Below are 19,423 nucleotides of genomic sequence, written 5' to 3' on the forward strand. Positions count from 1 at the left end.
AGGAGGAAGTGGGAACCGACTAATTGATAGCAAAAGTGTGGGTGGCTCAGGATTTGAGGGGAGGGGTGTCTGATGAACTGGGCCTTTAACCTGTGAAGTCTGTTAACTGTATAACTGAGGAAATACATTGTATCAGAACTCGGCAGACTATGTCCATTCTTCAGACATGGCTGGGAGAAATGAATGTGATGCTCATAACCACACAGAAAGAGTATCAACATTGTATCATGCAAACTAATGTGTGCAGCATTTCAGAAATAGGGAGGAGAGCACCAGAGCTGGATATGAACTGAAACCTGTCTCTCTGTAGACTAGCTGTTATATAGTACCAGAAGGCATCATGCAAGCTTCCAAAGCAGGGAAGCAACCAATAGTCCCACTCAGCGGAGGCCTGTGAACCACAACAACCAGCATGGCTCCATAACCCTCCCTAAGGATGCACACAAACCCTGGTAGTAAATAACAGCTCTTTAATTAGACCTAGTAGTCAGCCCAATAAGAGGGAAGGCATGCCTGATACTAGAAACCTAGTCAGCTATCTGGAGTTAGTAAAGCCATGGAACTTAGAGGAGAATCTATAATCAACACTTTACTAAACCAGCATAAACCCCAACTACATTCTAAGTATGTAACCCTACACCTACATGTAAGTGTAGTTCTCACCCCTCCTTAAGGAAACTCCACTTTGCAACAAGTGGAAACTTATTACAGAAAACTACAACTAATCAAAATGAAGAGGGTGGAGCCCAGTCCCAGTGGATACACTTACAACACAAATCCTGCACCAAAGGCTCAGGGATCTTTATGGAAGAGGAGGCAAAGTAAGGGCCAGAGGAACAGGGAGTTTATGGTAAGGTTTTGTCCCCTGGAAACGTCAGAAGTTACACTCATGAAGTCTCATCGACATGGCTGCACAAACAGGACATGAACAAAGCTGACACCAAAGGACGTGATAAAATGAAAGGGGGGGAAATCTCAAGAGGTCACGACCCCTAGACAAGACAAGACAAGACAAGACAAAACAAGACAAGGCAAAACAAGACAAGACAAGACAAGACAAAACTTCAGGCAACTAAGGAGTGCTGAGAACAGAGAAACAGTCTTCCCCAGGGAGGGAAGAGCGCACCACTGATTATCCAATGCAAAATGGTCAGCCCTAAAAACATATACACAATTAACATTATACAGGCTGAGTAGGTTTTATGTATGTATTTAGGAACACACACATACACACATGCAACAACAATTAAAGAAAAAGGGGCCATGAATTTGTAAAAGAGCAAGGTGGGGTTCATGTCATATCTGGAAGGAAGAAAAGGAAGGGGGAAATGATATAATTATCTCAAAATATAAGATATATACTTAAAAATAAACTAGGCTGTGGATCTAGTCCTGCCGAGAAAGGTCTTCTAACAGGATGACAAGCTTCCCGGGACACAGCGTCCCCGTGTGATCGTCTACCCTTGCCCTGTCAAGCTGCAGATGGTTCTGTATTCCAAGCATCAGCCCCCATCTGCCACGTGCACACTGTGAAGAGCTGTGGGGTCATGGCTCCAGTGATCACACACCCCTCAGCCATGCAGAAGCTTGGGACTCAGGTGTGGGGAAGAGAATGGCTTCCATTTAGGGGGCTCACCTGCCCTTGGCTGCCTCCAGCCCTGCCTCCCTTGGGCGCTCACACATGCAAGCAGTCGGAGCAGCAGTTTGGTACCCAACCCCCAGCTCATCAGCTGCCACAGTCAGTATTTCTTTCTCTATTAATAAAGCACTCCTTAAAAAATGGCAGTACATGATGTTTCCTGACTCACTCAATTGCCATATGTAACCTGAGTTTTTACCAAGTGCTGGTGCCTCTTTAGATAAGCCCAGGGTTCCTTTTGCTCCAGGAAGACCTCATCTTCTTCCCATACCAAGGCTTCCAGTGCCGAAGAGCAGGCTTTCTAGCTGCCTTGAGTTACAGTCTAGACTCTAAAAGACTTCTGGTGCTTTCTTGAAAATGTCTGTATTCCTCAAAATTTCCTTTCCTCTAGATTCATATTGATTTATTCAAATTGTTAAATAGTATGAAGATTTCAGAAGGCCTTCCCCCCCCACCCCTATCTTTGACTTTTCCACTTGTAGGTCAGAAACAAATTAGGATTATCTCTATATAGCTTGTCCCCACACCCACATGCACTATGTGAGGACTTTTCAGTTGGTGGTAGATCGCCTTTAGGAGAGTAGTCACATGAGATGACATCATCTAGTGATGTCATAGCTGTCACAGCTTGTAAATCCACTTTCTAACATTCACTTGTATGTGTGTGTGTGTGTGTGTAGGTAGATGTGGAGATCAGAAGTTTATGCCAGGTGTCTTCCAAAAGACATTCTCCATTTCATATGTTGAGGCAGGGTCTCTCACTTGAACCAAAAACTCACTGATTCTGCTGGTCTTGCTGGCCAGCTTGCTCTGGGGATACTGTGTCTCAGTTCCCGGAGCAGAGATTGCAGGTGGATTCTGTACAAAAACAACTGCCTGTGTCTGATCTTGGATCAGATAGACACGTACCCTCTTTGAGTTCTAATCAGTGATTGCTTAAGGATTCCAAAACCTGTCCTAGCTTAAAAAGAATCTTCCATTGATAACTCTCCAAGGGACACCAGTGCAGGCTTAAGTTTATTTCCAGTTCTTTTTAGATGACAGACTAAGGTGTTTTGACATATGACACATAACTGTGACTAGCCTGCCTTATGTACATTCCAAGTACATAAAGAGCTCAGATAAGGCTTGGTACATATTAGCTATTCAATAAATAGTAATTATCATGATGGGGACCACAAGTGATGATATAGCATGAGTGGATGTGGATGCTCTCAGAAACAGAAGGAAGATTATATGTAATAATATTAGGCCCAGGATGACTGGGCCACACCCAGAGCTGATCTAGTCATACTTGTCCTCTGGAAGAAACAGTCCAGAGGAAAATTACTTCATTCTGTCCAGAGCAAAGATTGGTAAGAGTTTTACGGCACAAGCATCAAGACCAACACAGCAGTGTCTTCATTTCTTTTTTTTGTTCTACATGGAGATAGAACTTAGAAAAAAGAGAATAAAAAGATTTTGAGACAGTAACGTGTATCTTATCTTTAATTGACTTGGAGCATAGGGGTTGTCTTCAAAAATAAAAATACTCTGTTAAATATAGACCTGTTCTATTCAAAATTCTGATTGTTAATATGCCACAAGGAAGAGCTCTTAATGCTAAGATGAGCTTCAGGAGGAAGAAAGAATAAGAAAAGGCAGACAGGAAAGTACCAGGCAGGTTAATGTACTTTTTAAAAAAAAATAAAAATAAAATAAAAGTTCCCTGCTACTCTGATACCTTTTAAAGTAACAACTTTATAGATCATTGTGAAATTGGCTTGGGGGATGGGTCACATGCCTTGCTTCAGAATGAACAGTTGAAGAGTGTTATTGGCCAGGGGGGATGGATCTAGAGTATTCACATTTGCTATAGTGCTTAATAATAGGCATCAGTGAATCTCAACGGGGTGCTATTGACATTTGGGTCATGTGCTAGCTACTTTTATGTCAACTTGACACAAGCTGGAGTCACAGGAGAGGAAGGAGCCTCAGTTGAAATAATGCTTCTATACGACTGGGCTGTAAAGCAAGCCTGTAGGGCGTGGCTAAATTAGTGATTGATGTGGGAGGGCCCAGCCTATTATGGGTGGTGCCATTCCCGGGCTAGTGTTTCTGAATTCTACTTAAAAAAAGAAAAAGCAGGCTGAGCAAGCCATGAAGACCAAGCCTGTAAGCAGCACCCTCCATGGCCCCTGCATCAGCTCCTGCCTCCAGGTTCCTGCCCTGTTTGAGTTCCTGCCCTGGCTTCCTTCTTGATGGACTACAGTGTGGAAGAAAGCCAAATAAACCCCTTTCTTCTCAACTTGCTCTTGGTCATGGTGTTTTGTCATATCAATAATGACAGTAACTATGATGGGGCAAAAAGATTCTTGGTTGCATGTGACCATTTAACACCCAGGGCCACATCCCACTGAAGTCCAAGCTTCAAGTCCTAGTCATGGTGACAACAGCATAGTAGAATTCTAATTAGTCTCTAGAAAGATGGCTTCAAGAGATGGTGATGAGTTCTTGCCTAAGATCTGGATACCCAGTGGAAATGAAGAGCAGGCTGGTGAGCAGGAGAGTGTTATGGAAGACTGTTAATCCACATTCAAAATTTGGGTACCACTGAAGTCAGTATCCCAAGCTAGGTAATAGGATGCTGTTATTTAAGACATGATGAAGTTACGCTAGAGGAAGGCTCAATAGCAGTGTGCTTCTTGTCTTCCATAGGACCAGAGTTAGGTTCCCAGCACTCATGTCAGATGACTCTATCCACCTGTAACTCCAGCTCCAGGGGATCCAATGCTTTCTTCTGGCTTCTGCAGGCACCTACACACAAACCTAGCATACATTCATACAGATGAAAAGACATACACATAACTAAAAAATAAATCTTTTTAAAAAGTGACAAGGCATCATATCTCCTGACAGCCTCACAGGAAACCAGATGCAGGGCAGGCTCCTTGGTGACTGAAACCCTTGGCAGTGTGTGTGTGTGTGTGGGGGGGAACGACAGACTGTATCATTGGGGCTCAGTTCCCCGATCCCAGCTGGGTGTGAAGGTAATATGAATATGAAACACCCTTACCTTAAACTCGCTGCACATGCCTGCAGGTAATCCTAGTGATTTCAATCAGATAGTTAATAGGTGATTGAATGTTCCAAGAAGATATGCCCATGTTCTCACCCTTAGATCACATTTCAAAAGAGGCTCTATGTAGATACAATTAGGTTGAATAACTCAGTTTACAGTCTCTCTGGACTCTCTGTGTGGCTGTTAATCAGGCCTGTCTTTATGAGAGCTATGGGAGAGAGGGCAGTAGGAATAGAGAGGCGGAGTGAAGTGATGTCAGCAAAGCCCATGAGCAGTAGGTGTCACCAGATGTGTTTCTGACACCTGCACTTGGGACTTATAGTCTTTAGAGCTGTGAGAGAAACACTCCTGGTGTTTTAACCATTGGTTTCCAGTAACCTGTTAAGGCGGGGTTAGGAAATAAAGACAATAGCTATATAAGTTCCATATCCTCCATTCAGAGAACTGATATTTTTCAACTAGTGGTAGCAGAGAAAAATACTAAAGTTTGCACAACTTATCACTCTGAAAGCATTCATTCCGAGGTGATAAAAGCTCTAAAGAGGATATTCAACCACGAAACTATCGGATCAAAAATAGAACAGCAGCACAGACACCTGCCTCCTCCTTCACAGACGTCACGAGTCTATGCACACAGATAAACGAAGAGAGACCATCTTCTTTGTTCTCAGTGTGGTGAATGTCTGTCTGCATGTGTGAGGGGCTGGAGGCACACACAGGAAGTGAGAAGGAGTACAGAAAAGAAGAAGTGTGTATTAATGTGCCTCTTTTTCATGTCACTCTGTGGTGATGGTTTGTGGTTTCCTGACTGAGCCCTTCCTGTCTGTTTCACGGGCTGGTCTCATGTCAGGGGCCAGCCTGATATGGGCTAAGCCTTCTCTCAGGAGTAGTTTTCCTGGACAAGGATCTCTCCCCTTTCTTCCTGGTGCTCCTCCAACCTTGAGGCTCTTGCCCTTGTGCCTCTCTGAAGGAGGGAAACGAAGGTGACAAAGAACATAGCCTCTGGGCCAGGGACTGCCTGGCAACCTTAGGGAACTTCTGCCCTGGCCCTGGTGCTAATCTGTCCCTTCTGCCATCACAAAGTTCCTTATTGGCTAGTTATAGACAGTGAAAATATGTTGCTTACAGTTCTGGGAAGTCTAGGATCAAAGCTCTGGCATCCGGCAAGGATTTTGAGATGGAGCTTATACTCAGTCCTCACACAGCAGACGGGGATGGCCGGGGGTGGGGGAGTCTTCTCCTTGACATCTTTTAAAAAATGATGTTTACATTTTTATTTTTAATTATGTGCCTTATAGGAGGAGAAGCTGTGTGTACAGCGGCCATGGAGGCCAGAAGAGGTTTTTAGGTACCCTGATACTGGAGTTCCATGCAGTTGTAGCAACCAAGTTTCGGTCCTCAACAGGAGCAGTATGCAGTCGTAACTGCTGGCCCAGCTCACTGGGCTCTCAACCTTTTCTTAAGCACTTCTAATGCCATTCATGATTGAATCACATCCCTAAAGACCCTCACCTTCCCATGTTGCCATATTAAATATTAAGTTTCAACATAGGTATTTTGGGGAATACACCAATATTCAGTGCTAGCTCCTCCTGAAGATTGTTATTTCCTTTCTATCATATTAGGGATTAGAGCTTCAACTTATGAATTAAGGGGTACAAAAGCATCCATCCCCTAATTTCCTGTATCCCTGTGTCTAGTTAGGTGACAGGACTAAATTTGAAGCCCTTGGGGTGTCTTGATAAATTAGGGCAGGGCTGTGGGTCACAAAACCTTAATCTTCTTCCTCTGTGGATCCTGGGAGGCTTGTGGGGATGGACAGGTGGTGGTAGTGAGTGGAAGTGGGTTCAGAGCCTGCTGCTTTGGGGAGCTGGATTCCTCCCTCCTCTTGTTAAGCAAGCCGCACCCAAAGGACATCTACAATCTGGAAAGCCCACCATGGGCGGAAGGGATGCATCTGGACAGGGTAGGGGACGCTCCAGAAGACTTCAGTTCAGGTCACAACCAAGATGAATTCTTCCCTTCTTTTCTTTTTTCTTTGTTTTTGTTTGTTTGTTTGTTTGTTTTTGTTTTTGTTTTTGTTTTTTAAGATTTATTGTATGTGTCTGAGTGTTTTGCTTGCCTGTGTATATGTGTACCACATGAGTGGCTCATGCCCACAGAGGCCAGAAACGGGCATTAGATCCCTTACAAGTTGTGTTACAGACTTGTTAGTCCCCATATAGGTGCTGGGAATTGAACCTGGGTCCCCTGCAAGAAGAAGTTCTCTTAACTACTAAGTCCTATCTCTAGCCCTGTCCCCTTTTAAGACAAGGTTTTGCTATATATCCCTGGCTAACCCAGAAGTTATTCTATGAGTCAGGCTGGTCTCGAATTTCCAGAAATATTCCTGCTTTGGCTTCCCAAATGCTGAGATTACAGATACGAGCCATTGTACCTGGTAAAAGTAAATCTTGCCTTCCATGCTTGTACATGGTAGGGGCTTGAAAGGGGATTTAGGATGAAGATGGTGCTGGGCTCCAGCAACTCTTGAGATACATTGTATCATCACATGGGCTCCAGCAACTCTTGAGATACATTGTATCATAGGCATAAACCCACCCTTAGCTGAATGCTTTTCTATATGGAAAGCAGAAGTTCTAATGATGGACAGAGTCAGGCACAGAATGGGCCAGCAAGAGTCAGCCAGAAAGAGAAGAGAGTATGAGCATCCAGATCAGAGAGGAGCATGGGACTTAGATCTGTGTGATCGCAAAATTTATCCTCTAGTTCATGGTTGGGTTGACATTAGCAGGGCACTGCTAATCATCCCTGGGCAGTGCATATAAACTGGGGTGGAACCCAGGACCTATGGTCACCCAGCCTGCAAATGAATTGGGGATGAGTAAGAGGGGAAAGAAAAGGAAAAGGTACTAGAAGGCAGATTTTTAAAAATGTGAAGGATGATCTTTGTTTGCAAGGTGTTTTGTCTTAATCCCCTTTCCCAGTTGAGCAAATTGGCATGGTAGAGGAGAATGTAATGACATAAGCCTCCACCTGTCACAGAGACTCAGAGCTCCTGATGAACATGATTTCAAAGAAAAAACAAAAAGAAGTAGGAATTCAAGAAGGGCAGCCCCCAATTCTCATCTGGGCACTGCTGGTCTGGTTAGCTGCTGCCTGCTCTCTGCAAGAACTTAGGCTCCAGGGCCAATGATTATTCACAGAGCTATTCTGTCTTGGACATAGGGTCTCACTGTGTAGTTCAGGCTGGCCTGGTACTGATGATCCTCAAACCTCTAGAAAGCTGGGATCACAGCTAAGTGCTGCCATGCCTGCTTTGTCATAGTTTGTTTCACCACAGAGAAAGCACAATAGGACATCCACATTTACACAGAGAAGCGTCAAGATTAAAAACTTGAAATCGGCAATCTGTCTGGAGTAAGGACACTGTGCAGCCATGACACCAATGTGGGCTGTCTGGGGCCAGTCTCTGTTGCTTCTGTTTCATCACATACAGCTAAGAGAAGGGGTTGGAGTTGCAGCGATGTTCTTATAGAGGGACATGTCCTCGGCAAGTCTGAAGGGGTTGGCAGTATTTTGAGAACTGGGGAGAGGGGGGATGATAAAGGGACATAGAGCGAAAGAAAAATTCACCGAAGTCAAGACCAAGTGATAGGGGAGGCAGTCTGGGCTTTGGAAGCAGGTGAGAAAGAAGCTGCTTCAGAAAAATCTTAGGCCTGGACCCCATCTCTACACATAGGAGGCTATGTCCTCAAACAGACACTGTGCAAAGCTGGACCAACCTCTTTGGGTTGTACATTTGGCCAGGTTCTATTTCTTTTTATCAGAGCACTTCCATTGCCGTTGAGAGGTTCATTCATGGGTGTGAGTCAATGTCATAGCCTTGGTCAGGAAACCTCACAAGAACAGGGAATGACACCGTGCTTGGAGACTGTCAATGCCCCATGCAGGTGCCTGGTACTGGAGGCACACAACAATAGCTGTGGAATGGGAGAAAGATTATTCAAGTTGCTTTTCTGTATCATTCTGTTCACAGTGTTTCATTCAGCCACCATCCAGAGGCTGACCAATTCATATGTCTGTACCAAGAATGGATCTCTCCAGAATCATCTACCAATGGTGTTTTCAATGTTGCCACTTGAAAACATGAGAGCGTCTCAAATGTACTCAGTGATCCAACCGAGCAGAGGATGCCCCATCCCCAGCCAGCTTCCTCCAGTGCTCATCTCAGACACGGGCTCCTGTCTATCTGAGCCAGGCTTCAGTTCTCTTTATCTCCTTCCGTGCCTCACATTCCCGACCCATCAACAGAGCCTCTCCCTTCCAACTCCTGGATCCTTGGAATCACAGCTCTTCCTTCCATAGACTGAATTGGTTAAGAGTGTAAGCTCTGGAGGCGGATTGTCTGGGTTTGAAAACAAAATCCACCACTTAAGTAACCATTTGCTTAACTCCTCTGCACCAAGTTTCCTTAAATAGAAAGTAGAGATAATAACACTATGTGTTTCAAAGGAGCCTTTTGAGAAGCCAGTGAAATAACAAATATTGGGAGGGGGGATGTTAGCTTTTACCTTCATCATCACCTTCAACATCAGCATAGTCACCTATCCTTGTCATCACTACCACCACCACCACCATCATAACCACCACCACCACCACCACCACCACCACCACCACACCACCATCATAACCACTACCACCACCATCACCACCACCACCACCATCATAACCACTACCACCACCACCACCATCACCATCATGACCACCACCATTGCCACCATCCCTAACACTGGTAGAGCCATCATCAGTGTTACCATATCCATGGCTATCCTAACTCACACTCTTACCATCTCTCCAGAGACCTCTGCCTATGGCCATACTTGCCTCCCTCCAATCTCCACCCTGTAACCTACATCAACTTTAAAAAAATAATCTCGGGGGCTGGCGAGATGGCTCAGCAGGTAAGAGCACTGACTGCTTTACCAAAGGTCCTGAGTTCAAATCCCAGTAACCACATGGTGGCTCACAACCATCTGTAATGAGATCTGATGCCCTCTTCTGGTGCATCTGAAGACAGCTACACTGTACTTATGTATAACAATAAATAAATAAACCTTTAAAAAAAATAATAATCTCATGTCACTCAATAGTTTACATTTATATCAATGTTTCCAATAAGATGGAGTGAAAACAAAGGTACTAACATGGCTTTAATTATCAATCTTGGGGCACTGATGGCCTCAGACCTACTATGTACCTTCTCAATTTAGGACCTTATGATGTTCCCTTTGCGGAATCTTCCCCTCTTTTCTTCCTTTCATGGTCAAAACTGCTCCACCCCATTGGTTAATTCTCTCTCCATACCAGAGGCCTCCTGTGGTGGAATTGCCCAGCAAAATGCCATCCATGACATGTAGTCCTGAAAGTTCTGAAGTCAGTGAACCTATTTCTGGCTTTATCTGAGAACTTCTTAGCATCCCACACTGATAAGCATTCCTTTCTGGGCCTCGCCCCCACCTCTATTGGTGGCTTTTTTTTTTTTTTTTAACTACCCTTTCTCTCCCAGCTCTCTGTCTGGCTTCCCTGATTACCCTAGCTGAATCCTTCTCTTGCTCTCCTCATCCTTCACTGATGGCCTGGTTCTCTGGCTTGGCCTCCATTGCAGGTTGACACCCAAATCCTCTCATATATGTCCTGTCATCTATCTGAGCTGCAGGACCATGTTCATCCATAGGGTTGTTTCAAGAGTGCTTCAAATAGAACACATGTGAAGCTGGAATCTCAGGTTGGACTTCCTTTCTCGTCCCAATGAATGGTACCAGTACCCCTTCTGCTGCCCAAGCCAGAGTCTGAGTCATCCTTGTCTCCTTTCTTTTCTTCCCTCCCACGTTTAATTAATCATCAGTTTCTATTGACTCTATCTTCTTGATTCATGCAGATCTATCAACTTATCTCTGTTCCCCAACACTCCGTTAGTACAAATCCACATCTCTGTCCTACTAGTAACTATCACCTCCCGGCCCATAGCCCACTCCCCTTTCTCTCTCAGTCTATTTCATTCTGTTTTGGAGCAGAGTGAGGGTGGGGGTGGGAGTGGGTGTGGGGGAAATGTGTCCTGGAAGGCTTGCCAGAGAATCAACAGGTCCTGCATACAAAAGAAGAATTCCTTTCGGCAAACAAAAAGTACCACATTGTGGCCCCTCATCAGGTAAAACGGAGGGTTCTGAGAAGTTTTGCTGCAAAAGAATTCGTTCATGGTTTTCAGGAAGGGCTGAGGGAGGTGTGTTCTAGGGAGAGAACCTAAGGCCTCCCAATTATAGGCCAGTGCCCTGTCACTGAGCTGCTATGCAGCCTTCAGCATTGTTAAAACAGGCATTTCCCACACTTCTTTGAGCATAAACCTCTTCTCTGAGCCTGGTTCTTTCCCTTCCTTCTGGTTCTATAGCTCTTCCCTCCCTCCTTCCCTTCCTCCCTCCCTCCCTTCCTTCTAGCCTTCCTTCCTTTCTATAGTACTAGAGATAGAAACCAGGACCTTGTGCACACCAGGCATGTAATCTATTATGCCATACTCTCCAGCCCCAGGGCAAACTCCTTGCAGAACACTGTATGCTATTTTAAAATACAAATGTAGTTACTGTCTAAGTTTGAAAATAAGACAGGTAAGTGGATAAATAAAAAAAACTGAGTTTTTTTTTTTTCTCTGTGGAACCCTGGGACCCACTATGTGCTGGGTTCTCTTCATTTGTCATCTTGAGTCCCTATAGCAAAGCAACAGGTGGGCACGGTCCTCTTGAGGGAAATGTGCACACAGATTCCTTAAGCATTCAGATCCAAGCCCACATAAGCCACCCAGATGGAGCCTCACATGACTGTTAGCCCAGGTGGTTTTAAAGTCACAGCTTGTAATAACAGGACGGCATTAGAAGGGTACGTTTCGACAGCAGGAAACATTGCAAGCAGGAAAAACCAAAAGGCTTGGGTATAAGTTCCAAGAAGAGACTTATATCACTCTTTTGTTACTCACTCTGTCCCTGTGCCCCTTCAGAGAATTCTTCAGACACTCATAGTCTGTTGTACATTCTGCCCTTAAGTAACTACAGACCCATCACACCACCCCAGGAAGACCTCCTTGCCTAAGAACTATGTGTGAGAGCCTGAATATGTGTAATACTAGTACTTGGAAAGCTGGGGTATGGCATTCATGTGTTCAAGATTGGTCTGTGCTATAGAGTGAATATGAAGCCAATCCAGGCTATGCAGTGAGACACTGTTTAGAAACCAAACCAAGCAAACAGCAACAATATGCCGTTCCCTAGCTCCCGTTTAACTCCAGATTCCCACGGTTGAGTGTTCTACACTTCCATTATCTGTGCCCATCTCTCCTTTAGATACTTAGAATTATATAGCTTGTGCCACATTTGAAATCTGTTTGTTCACTAAAACAGCCTTCCAGCCATTCTCCACCATTTCTTCCCCCATGGATAGTGGCACCCTGACTTCATTCAGTCCCGACTGTCCTCCAACACATCCACAGAGCACATCCTAGTGGAAATAGCTAGATGTGTACGTTTGTCATCAAAATTGGGCAGTATGGTGCCCCTCACTACTTGGAAATCATGTTAATTTTTAGAAATCAAACGAGTTGAGTTGGCGGTGGATGGCATCAGATATGTGCAGAAATAGGACACCCAAAGAAGGCTTGAGTGTCAGCAGAGGCCAGAGGAAAGGCCCCCTACTCTGCACACACTCACATTCTCTCATCAGAAATCATTCGGGGAGCAAGCGGGACCCTAATCAGATCAGCTGTGGGAAACAGGAGTCTACCCAACAGCAGCAAGGATGCTAACTGAAAGAGCCAGCATGCTCATCAAAGCACCCTGTTCTGGTGGGTCAGCTGCAGTGTGCACAGTGCAAGCTACAACACAGTGACCTGGCAGCCGGGACTACCACAGCACTGATGAAAGGAGTCACCAGTGGACATAGGTTTTTGAGACTTTAGAAGGGCTACTGACATAGGGCCAATTTAACTCCCTTGGACCTGGGGAGACTTCCTCCGAGGCACCCAATTCCTTTGTTCAAATTATGAGCCCTCCAGAGCAATCGTCTGAGGGCCATCTATGAAGGAATGTTCTGGAAGAGAATGGGTATGTCCCCATTGTGCCTCCTCATGGGAGAATTCGCTAGCATGTATGTTGAGAAACTGACCACATGGATTTATATAGTAAGTGTTCAGTAAAGGCAAGTTAAGACAGGCCAGTGTAACGCTGCATGCACAGCTGGAGGAGGGTAGTACAGCAAACTGAAAACGTTTCTCCTGATACCAACCTCTGCCCCTGTGCAGACAATGCTAGAAGAAGTTGCTAGGCTCAGGGATGGTTGCTCATCTGTCCAGCAAGTGGGAGGGGGACCAGCTGAGGAGCAGAGTCCTCCACACTTACCTGGATCTCCGTCTGCACTGTGCATTTGACAAGCTTGAAGTTCTTCCCTGGGTTGAAGCTGTTGCTGTAGAAGCAGACCTTGAGGATGCGAACGTCTTCCTTCTCCACATCCACTGGTACCACCACCATGGGCTCTGGGGGGCCCTCGGGCCGGCGTAAAGTGCCCACTTTTACACGGCTCAGGGGCTCAGACACCCCAGACATCCTCTCAGACTGCAGCTAGGACCGGCACATCGCAGTCCTGCAGAGACAACAGAGAGACAGCTACAGAGTGAGCTCCTGCAAGCCACGTGCCTCCATCCCCCAGGTTGGCACACCCACAAGATCCACGACTGGTACAACAGCCCATTCTCTTAATCTTGAAAACTCCCTGCAAAGGCCTCCAGCTGCCTCCGACCGGAAGGCTGTGGCGCATGGGAGTCAGTGGGGAAAACATCCAGGTATATAATCTAGACTCGCTCACGAGCGCGCAAGCTCTGTCTTCTAGCCCTATTTCCTTCCCTGTTCTCCTTCGACATGGGCTCCCAGGCAAGAGGCCCACACTTAGCATATGAAGCAGCTGTGAGAGGAGGCGGCTGTGGCATGACACAGCAGAGTAGAAAAAGCAAGGAGCGAGGCTGTGATAAATAGGAGAAGGGAAACAGGAGTGGAGAGGAAAATCTGAGAAGAAACAGAACTTGGGGATCTGTGGCCCCAGGAGAATGTACAGAGAAGATGATAAAGTGCTCAGATCAGGTCCAGGCCAGTAACTTGACTGGTCTGCTGACAACCTCAGTACTGGCTAGAGTTTTCACAAAGGAGGCCTGGACGTCATAGGATCTCACCATGTAGAGTATCGGGGGAAAGCCCCTTGCTATTTCCCTACAATTTAGGGTGGAAAGTTGTTTTGCAAGACAGATGGAGTTAGTCTGAGCTTCTGCACACTGCCTGCCCCGAACAGCCTGGCCTGACACAGGAGTAAATTAAGAATCCTTGTAATCTGTAATTCAGCCTGAATCTCAGTTTTCTTAACCTCGCCTCTGCACCCAACAGAACTATCAAGGAGGGGATTAGGCTATTGAGATGGCTCAGCAGAGAGATGCCTGACCATCCCACAAGCTCCATCCTCCATCCCACAAGGTGGCAGGAGAGAACTTACTCCAGAGAGTGGTTTGTACTCCACATGGGTGCCTGCTGCGTGTGCACATGTGCATGGGCACACACACACACACACACACACACACACACACACACACTAAAAATACATAAATAAATGTATAAAATTTAAAGTGGGGGAATGTCCAAAAGAAGTGAGGAAAGTTGTAATTATGCATTGGCAATGTCACCAGTGTACCCCCAAGTCCTGTCCTTGGTGCTGGCATTGAATGTATCTGTGGTGAGGATTAGACGGTCTTAATTTCCAATAATTTTTCTAACAATCACCTTAAGCATGGGCCTGATGGCTTACACTTGTCATTTCAGCACTTGGGAAGCCGAGGAAAGATTACCATAAGTGTGAGGCCAGCTTGATCTACAGAGGAAGACCTTGTCTCAAAACAAAAAGCATCCAGCTACTTCTAGAATGAGCTAAACCCTAGGTCTGAGACTTATTCTTAGAGATAAAAGGTGTACCTTCTCACATGAGCATGGTTTTTTAGGGGTGGGGGGAATTGCCTATACCAGGAGTCAGGAGGGAAAATGATGGAGCTGGCAGAATCACAATACAAATACTTAGTTAAGTGTTTTAGAAGCAGAACACAATGTATGATTGTTTATTTATACTGATCCAGGTACCAGGAGAGATTTGAATAGTCATTACTCTAAGGAACTATTCCTTTAAAACAAAACAATAAGGTAGTGGCTGGGAAGATGGCTCAGTCAATAAAGTACAAAGACCTGAGTTCAGATGCCCAGTAACCTCATAAAATCCAAGTGTGGTGATGTGCTCCTATAATCCCAACACTAGGGGCTGTGGAGAGGAAAAGGTGAGTCTCGGAGCTTGCTGGCCAGTCTAGCTGAATCCACGAGCTCTCAGTTCAACAAGAAATCTTGTCTCCAAGAAAAAAATGGAGACTGAATGAGAAAGACATTCAAATTTTACCTCTGACCTCTACCTGCATGTGCACACATGCCTTGCATGTACCTGTGTATATACCCACACAATAACAACAACAACAAGAACAGAGGAGATATGTTTTAGGAAGGGACAAAGGAGGTATTGTAAGAATTCAGGGAGAAAGAAGACATGTCTCTTGGGTCGGGGCAGGCAGAAAGGGGGGGCACAAGGCTGAGCTCACAAGGGTGGGCACGTCTTAGGACTAGACTGACAGAGAGGAGAACATGTGTTCTAGAAGTCTATCTGGATTTGTATACCTGTCTCTATGTATATCTTTTTCTATGTAAACCTCTTTCTATGCATACCTCTCTCTCTGTATACCTCTCTTTTCCTCTCTCTCTATGCATACCACTCTCTCTATGTATACTGGGCCCTTGTGTTCCACCCTACAGTAGCAATCCATATGAATTCTTCTCCATCTATAGGAATTCAGAAGTTATTTGAGGGGTATCTGCAGGAAGCACTCCCAGGAGTGTAGAACAATGTGTCATTGAAGGAAAGACAGGCAAAAAGAGGACTGTGTGCCAAGTACTGAAACCTGGGCAAGCCCAATTTCAATCTTCTGGGAACTGGAGAGCCCAGGATGGACCATATCTCACTCAGAGAGATATCTGGGATGTCTGGGTGTATTTGTACTCCACTTCGTATGCTCAGTGTTCCTGGCAGTTCCTGGCAGTTCTGCACAGGGAGATGTCAGAAAGCCCTAAGGCGAAGATGCAGAGCTGGCAGCTGGGAGGTAGGGAGAATACTGAAGTAGCAAGGCCTGAGGGGACCCAGGAGGGATGGTGGCAATGGCACGTTAGGACTGAGAGGATGAGGGGGGCACTTTGTCCTTGAATAGCATAGCCCTAGTCAGGAGTACAAACAAGCAACTGCATGTAATCCAGTAAGTGCTGGCCTGATGGGCTTCAACTTGTATGTGGTAATTTGTACACCAGGCTTTCACAAAGGTGGATTCGGAGACAGGTATCTGAGGGGGGAAGTGGAGTGATGATCTATGACACACAACCTCAGGGACTTGATCTTATCTGCAATGGACCGAATGCATGAGTCCCTTACTATTCATATGCTCAAATTTTAACCCCCAAGGTGCTGGTATGAGAGGGTAGAAATGTTGAGATGTAGAGCTCAATGAGTGGGATTAGTGTCCTTCTAAAAGGGACCCAAGAGAGCTTTGTCACCCTCTCTTTGTTACAGCAAAAGGTAACAATGCATACCTGGGAAGGGGACCTCATGCAGACTTGACCATGCATGCTGGTGCCTTGATTTTGCCTTTTAGCCTCCAAATGCTTTGGGTTTGGAAGCCAGCTCATCTCTGGTGCTTTGTTATAGCAGCACAAACCAATCAAAACAGAAATGCTAGTGTCCTAACAGTGAAGGCCAATGGCTGGACCCATGGGTGACCACTGGGAGACCTGGCATAGCAACGATGCTGTATCATGCTGGTAGGAACACAGACACAAGGCTAGAAAGGACATTCAACCCACATCCAGTTTACAAAAGGCAACCCCTCAGCATCTGTAATGAAGAAAGCAGGGTGTGCATGAGAGTCTTTAGTGATCGGATCCCATCAGGGGCCCCTTCGGCCTAGGGTAGCCTCTTCATTCAGAGGGCTGCAACATCAGTAGGCACATCCTAGACACCCCAGATGCCTCTGAAATGCTGGACAAGTAAGAGAGAATACTTAAATAGGCCTAATGTATTGGTAAAGTTCAAGATCCAACGGTGAGAACTGGGGAACACTCCATGGTCATTTGTCGTTGTGTCACTGAGTGCTAAAGATTGTGGAGGCAGCAATCCTTGCTTGGAGATAAAGCAGAAGGTTGAGGCCTAGGCCTAGACACAGCCAGGGCAAAGTGGAATGAGACCTTCAGATACTCTTGAGCCTGCACTGTTACGGCTGCTCCTATAGCAGAGCTTCGCTTTCCATTCAAAACACAGAGATGGTAAGAAAACTGCAATAAGAATGCGGGGGAACGTGAACGAGGCAGCCAGTATTAGGAGACAGCCTGGCAGTCTCTTAGCACATCATCAAGGGATCCTCTCCCTCAGTATTTACCCAAAGTATTTGAAAACTTAACAGCCACACCAACACATGCTCATGGAGGTTAATGGCAGTCTCATCTGTAATTGCCAAAAGGTGGAATGAGCTGAGATGAATGGATATGCAAACTGATTTCCACACAATGAACTCTTATTCACACTGAAGAGAAGAGTCGGGGCTGGGTAAAGACTGCACAGTGCTGGCCATGCAAGTTCGTGGACCTGAGCTCTATCCCCAGAACTGAAATTGTTGCTGCTGTTGTTTTAATAGCCATGCGTGGTGCCATGCATTTATCATACTATTGTTAGGGAAAGCAGAGACAAGAAGATTCCTGGGCCTTACAGGCCAACTCGGTGAGTTCCAGGTCAATGAGACCTTGTTTCAAAGAAGGTAAACTATACTACATTGTTAAGACTTAAGGCTGTCTCAAGCCTCCATATGTGCATGCGCATTGGTACATGCATCCTCCCACACATGTATGTACTACCCTCATGTATAGGAACACATCTGCAAACACACACGCACACACGCAAGCATGTATGCACAAAGAGAGAAGGGTTGTCAAGCTATGAACTACATGGAAGAACCTAAAGTGATTATATTTTTTTCTTTGAGACAGGGTCTCAATGTGTATGTCACCCTGGCCTCAAACTCACAGAGATCCACCTGCCATGGTCTCCCGAGTGCTGAGATTCAAGGAGTGGGTCCCATATACAGCTAAATGAATATTTTTAAGTAAAAGAGGAGTCTATGTACATCCTGTGTGGTTCCAATTGTGGAAAAACAAAAGTTTAAAGATAATTTTAAGGCCAGAAGTTGCTGTGAGGCGATTGGGAGGGTATAACGGAGAGCACAGAGTATGGTCAGACAATGGAAATGTTCACTGTGATTCCATAATGGTAGGCAAGGATCTCATACTCCTGTCTGTCTTGTAGACAGTACAGGGAGGATAAACTCCTATGTTAAATGACAGAGAAGGCCACAATGGAATCAGTATGGGATTAGTAATGGGAGAAGCCGTGCATGTGATGATGAGTGGCATTATGGGAATTCTTTGCATTTCCTGTAATTTTGCTGTAAGCCCAAAACTACTCTTAAAAACAAGAATGTATATGTGTATATGTATATATTTGTGTGTATGCATGTGTGAGTATGTATATATGTGTATATGTTTGTATATATGTGTGTGTATATATGTACATATGTATGTATAGGCATAATCATATACATGTATATATGTATATGTGTATATGTATATATGTATCTATGTGTGTATTATTATGTATATATGCATGTATAACAATGAGAATCTACAACCTAGTATACTTGGGAGCCCCACCCATCTCCCAACCTGACCAAACAGTGTCTAGCACAGTGAGCACGCTACGCTGTCTCCAAATCCTGACCATGATTAATGGTCTACCTCTGAGCAACAACAGCCCACACTGGCTGACAAGTTGGTCATTGCCTGTAAGCCCAGAGGATGTGGATTTCTTATCTTCAGCAGCTTCCCCTAGTCCAGTGAGCTCATGGCCCACAAAGCACTAACAGAAATATGTTAGCCAAGTCATTCTGGTTACCCATGATCCGCTTTTACCTTTAGCCTAATGTGGGCCCCTCTGTTCTGCATTTTGTCCCGGGGAAAACACATTTGCAGGAGAAACTAGCAGAATGACTATAGAGTCTAGAAAAACCTTAAAACACACACACACAGGTGCACATACACACACAGGTGTACACACACACACACACACACACACACAGGTGCACATACACAAAGGCTGTATTGCCCCAAGGGTAAGGTGACATAAAGCTCTGTAGTAACAAATGTGCCAGGCAGCATTTACCAGCCCAGACACAATCCTGACCTTCCCTGGGAGACTGTCTCCATTGGTCCCATAAGAACTAAGAATGGAAACCTAGAATTTGAGTCTGAAGACCCCAGCCCACAAGGCAGTGCCCATATCTCTATTAACACATAAAAATTGCCCAGACTCCCTTCCATGGACAGCAATCTGCAATGAATTACCCAAACGCTCCGAAGCAGAATCACCGGACGGCAGTGTTTAGGAAAGCCTGCCCTTATGCTTTGAGAGTAATCCGTATTCTCCAGTTTCTTGGCTCATTCTGCCTTTGACCTGTT

General features: G+C 45.3%; 1 protein-coding gene across 5 annotated transcripts in view; it reads right to left on the reverse strand.

The window, feature by feature from the left end:
* The window catches only part of Ptk2b (protein tyrosine kinase 2 beta), a 127,470-nt gene that overhangs the window by 43,870 nt on the left and 64,177 nt on the right, over positions 1-19,423 (reverse strand). For all 5 annotated transcript variants that reach the window (XM_031362842.1, XM_031362837.1, XM_031362839.1 and 2 more), the window contains exon 2: positions 13,142-13,382. In XM_031362842.1, the coding sequence (XP_031218702.1) occupies positions 13,142-13,345 (204 nt within the window). In that variant the 5' untranslated portion in view covers positions 13,346-13,382. The remainder of the gene's footprint in view (positions 1-13,141; positions 13,383-19,423) is intronic.

This window comes from Mastomys coucha, unplaced genomic scaffold (genome assembly GCF_008632895.1).
Source record: "Mastomys coucha isolate ucsf_1 unplaced genomic scaffold, UCSF_Mcou_1 pScaffold9, whole genome shotgun sequence".
Lineage (NCBI taxonomy): Eukaryota > Metazoa > Chordata > Mammalia > Rodentia > Muridae > Mastomys > Mastomys coucha.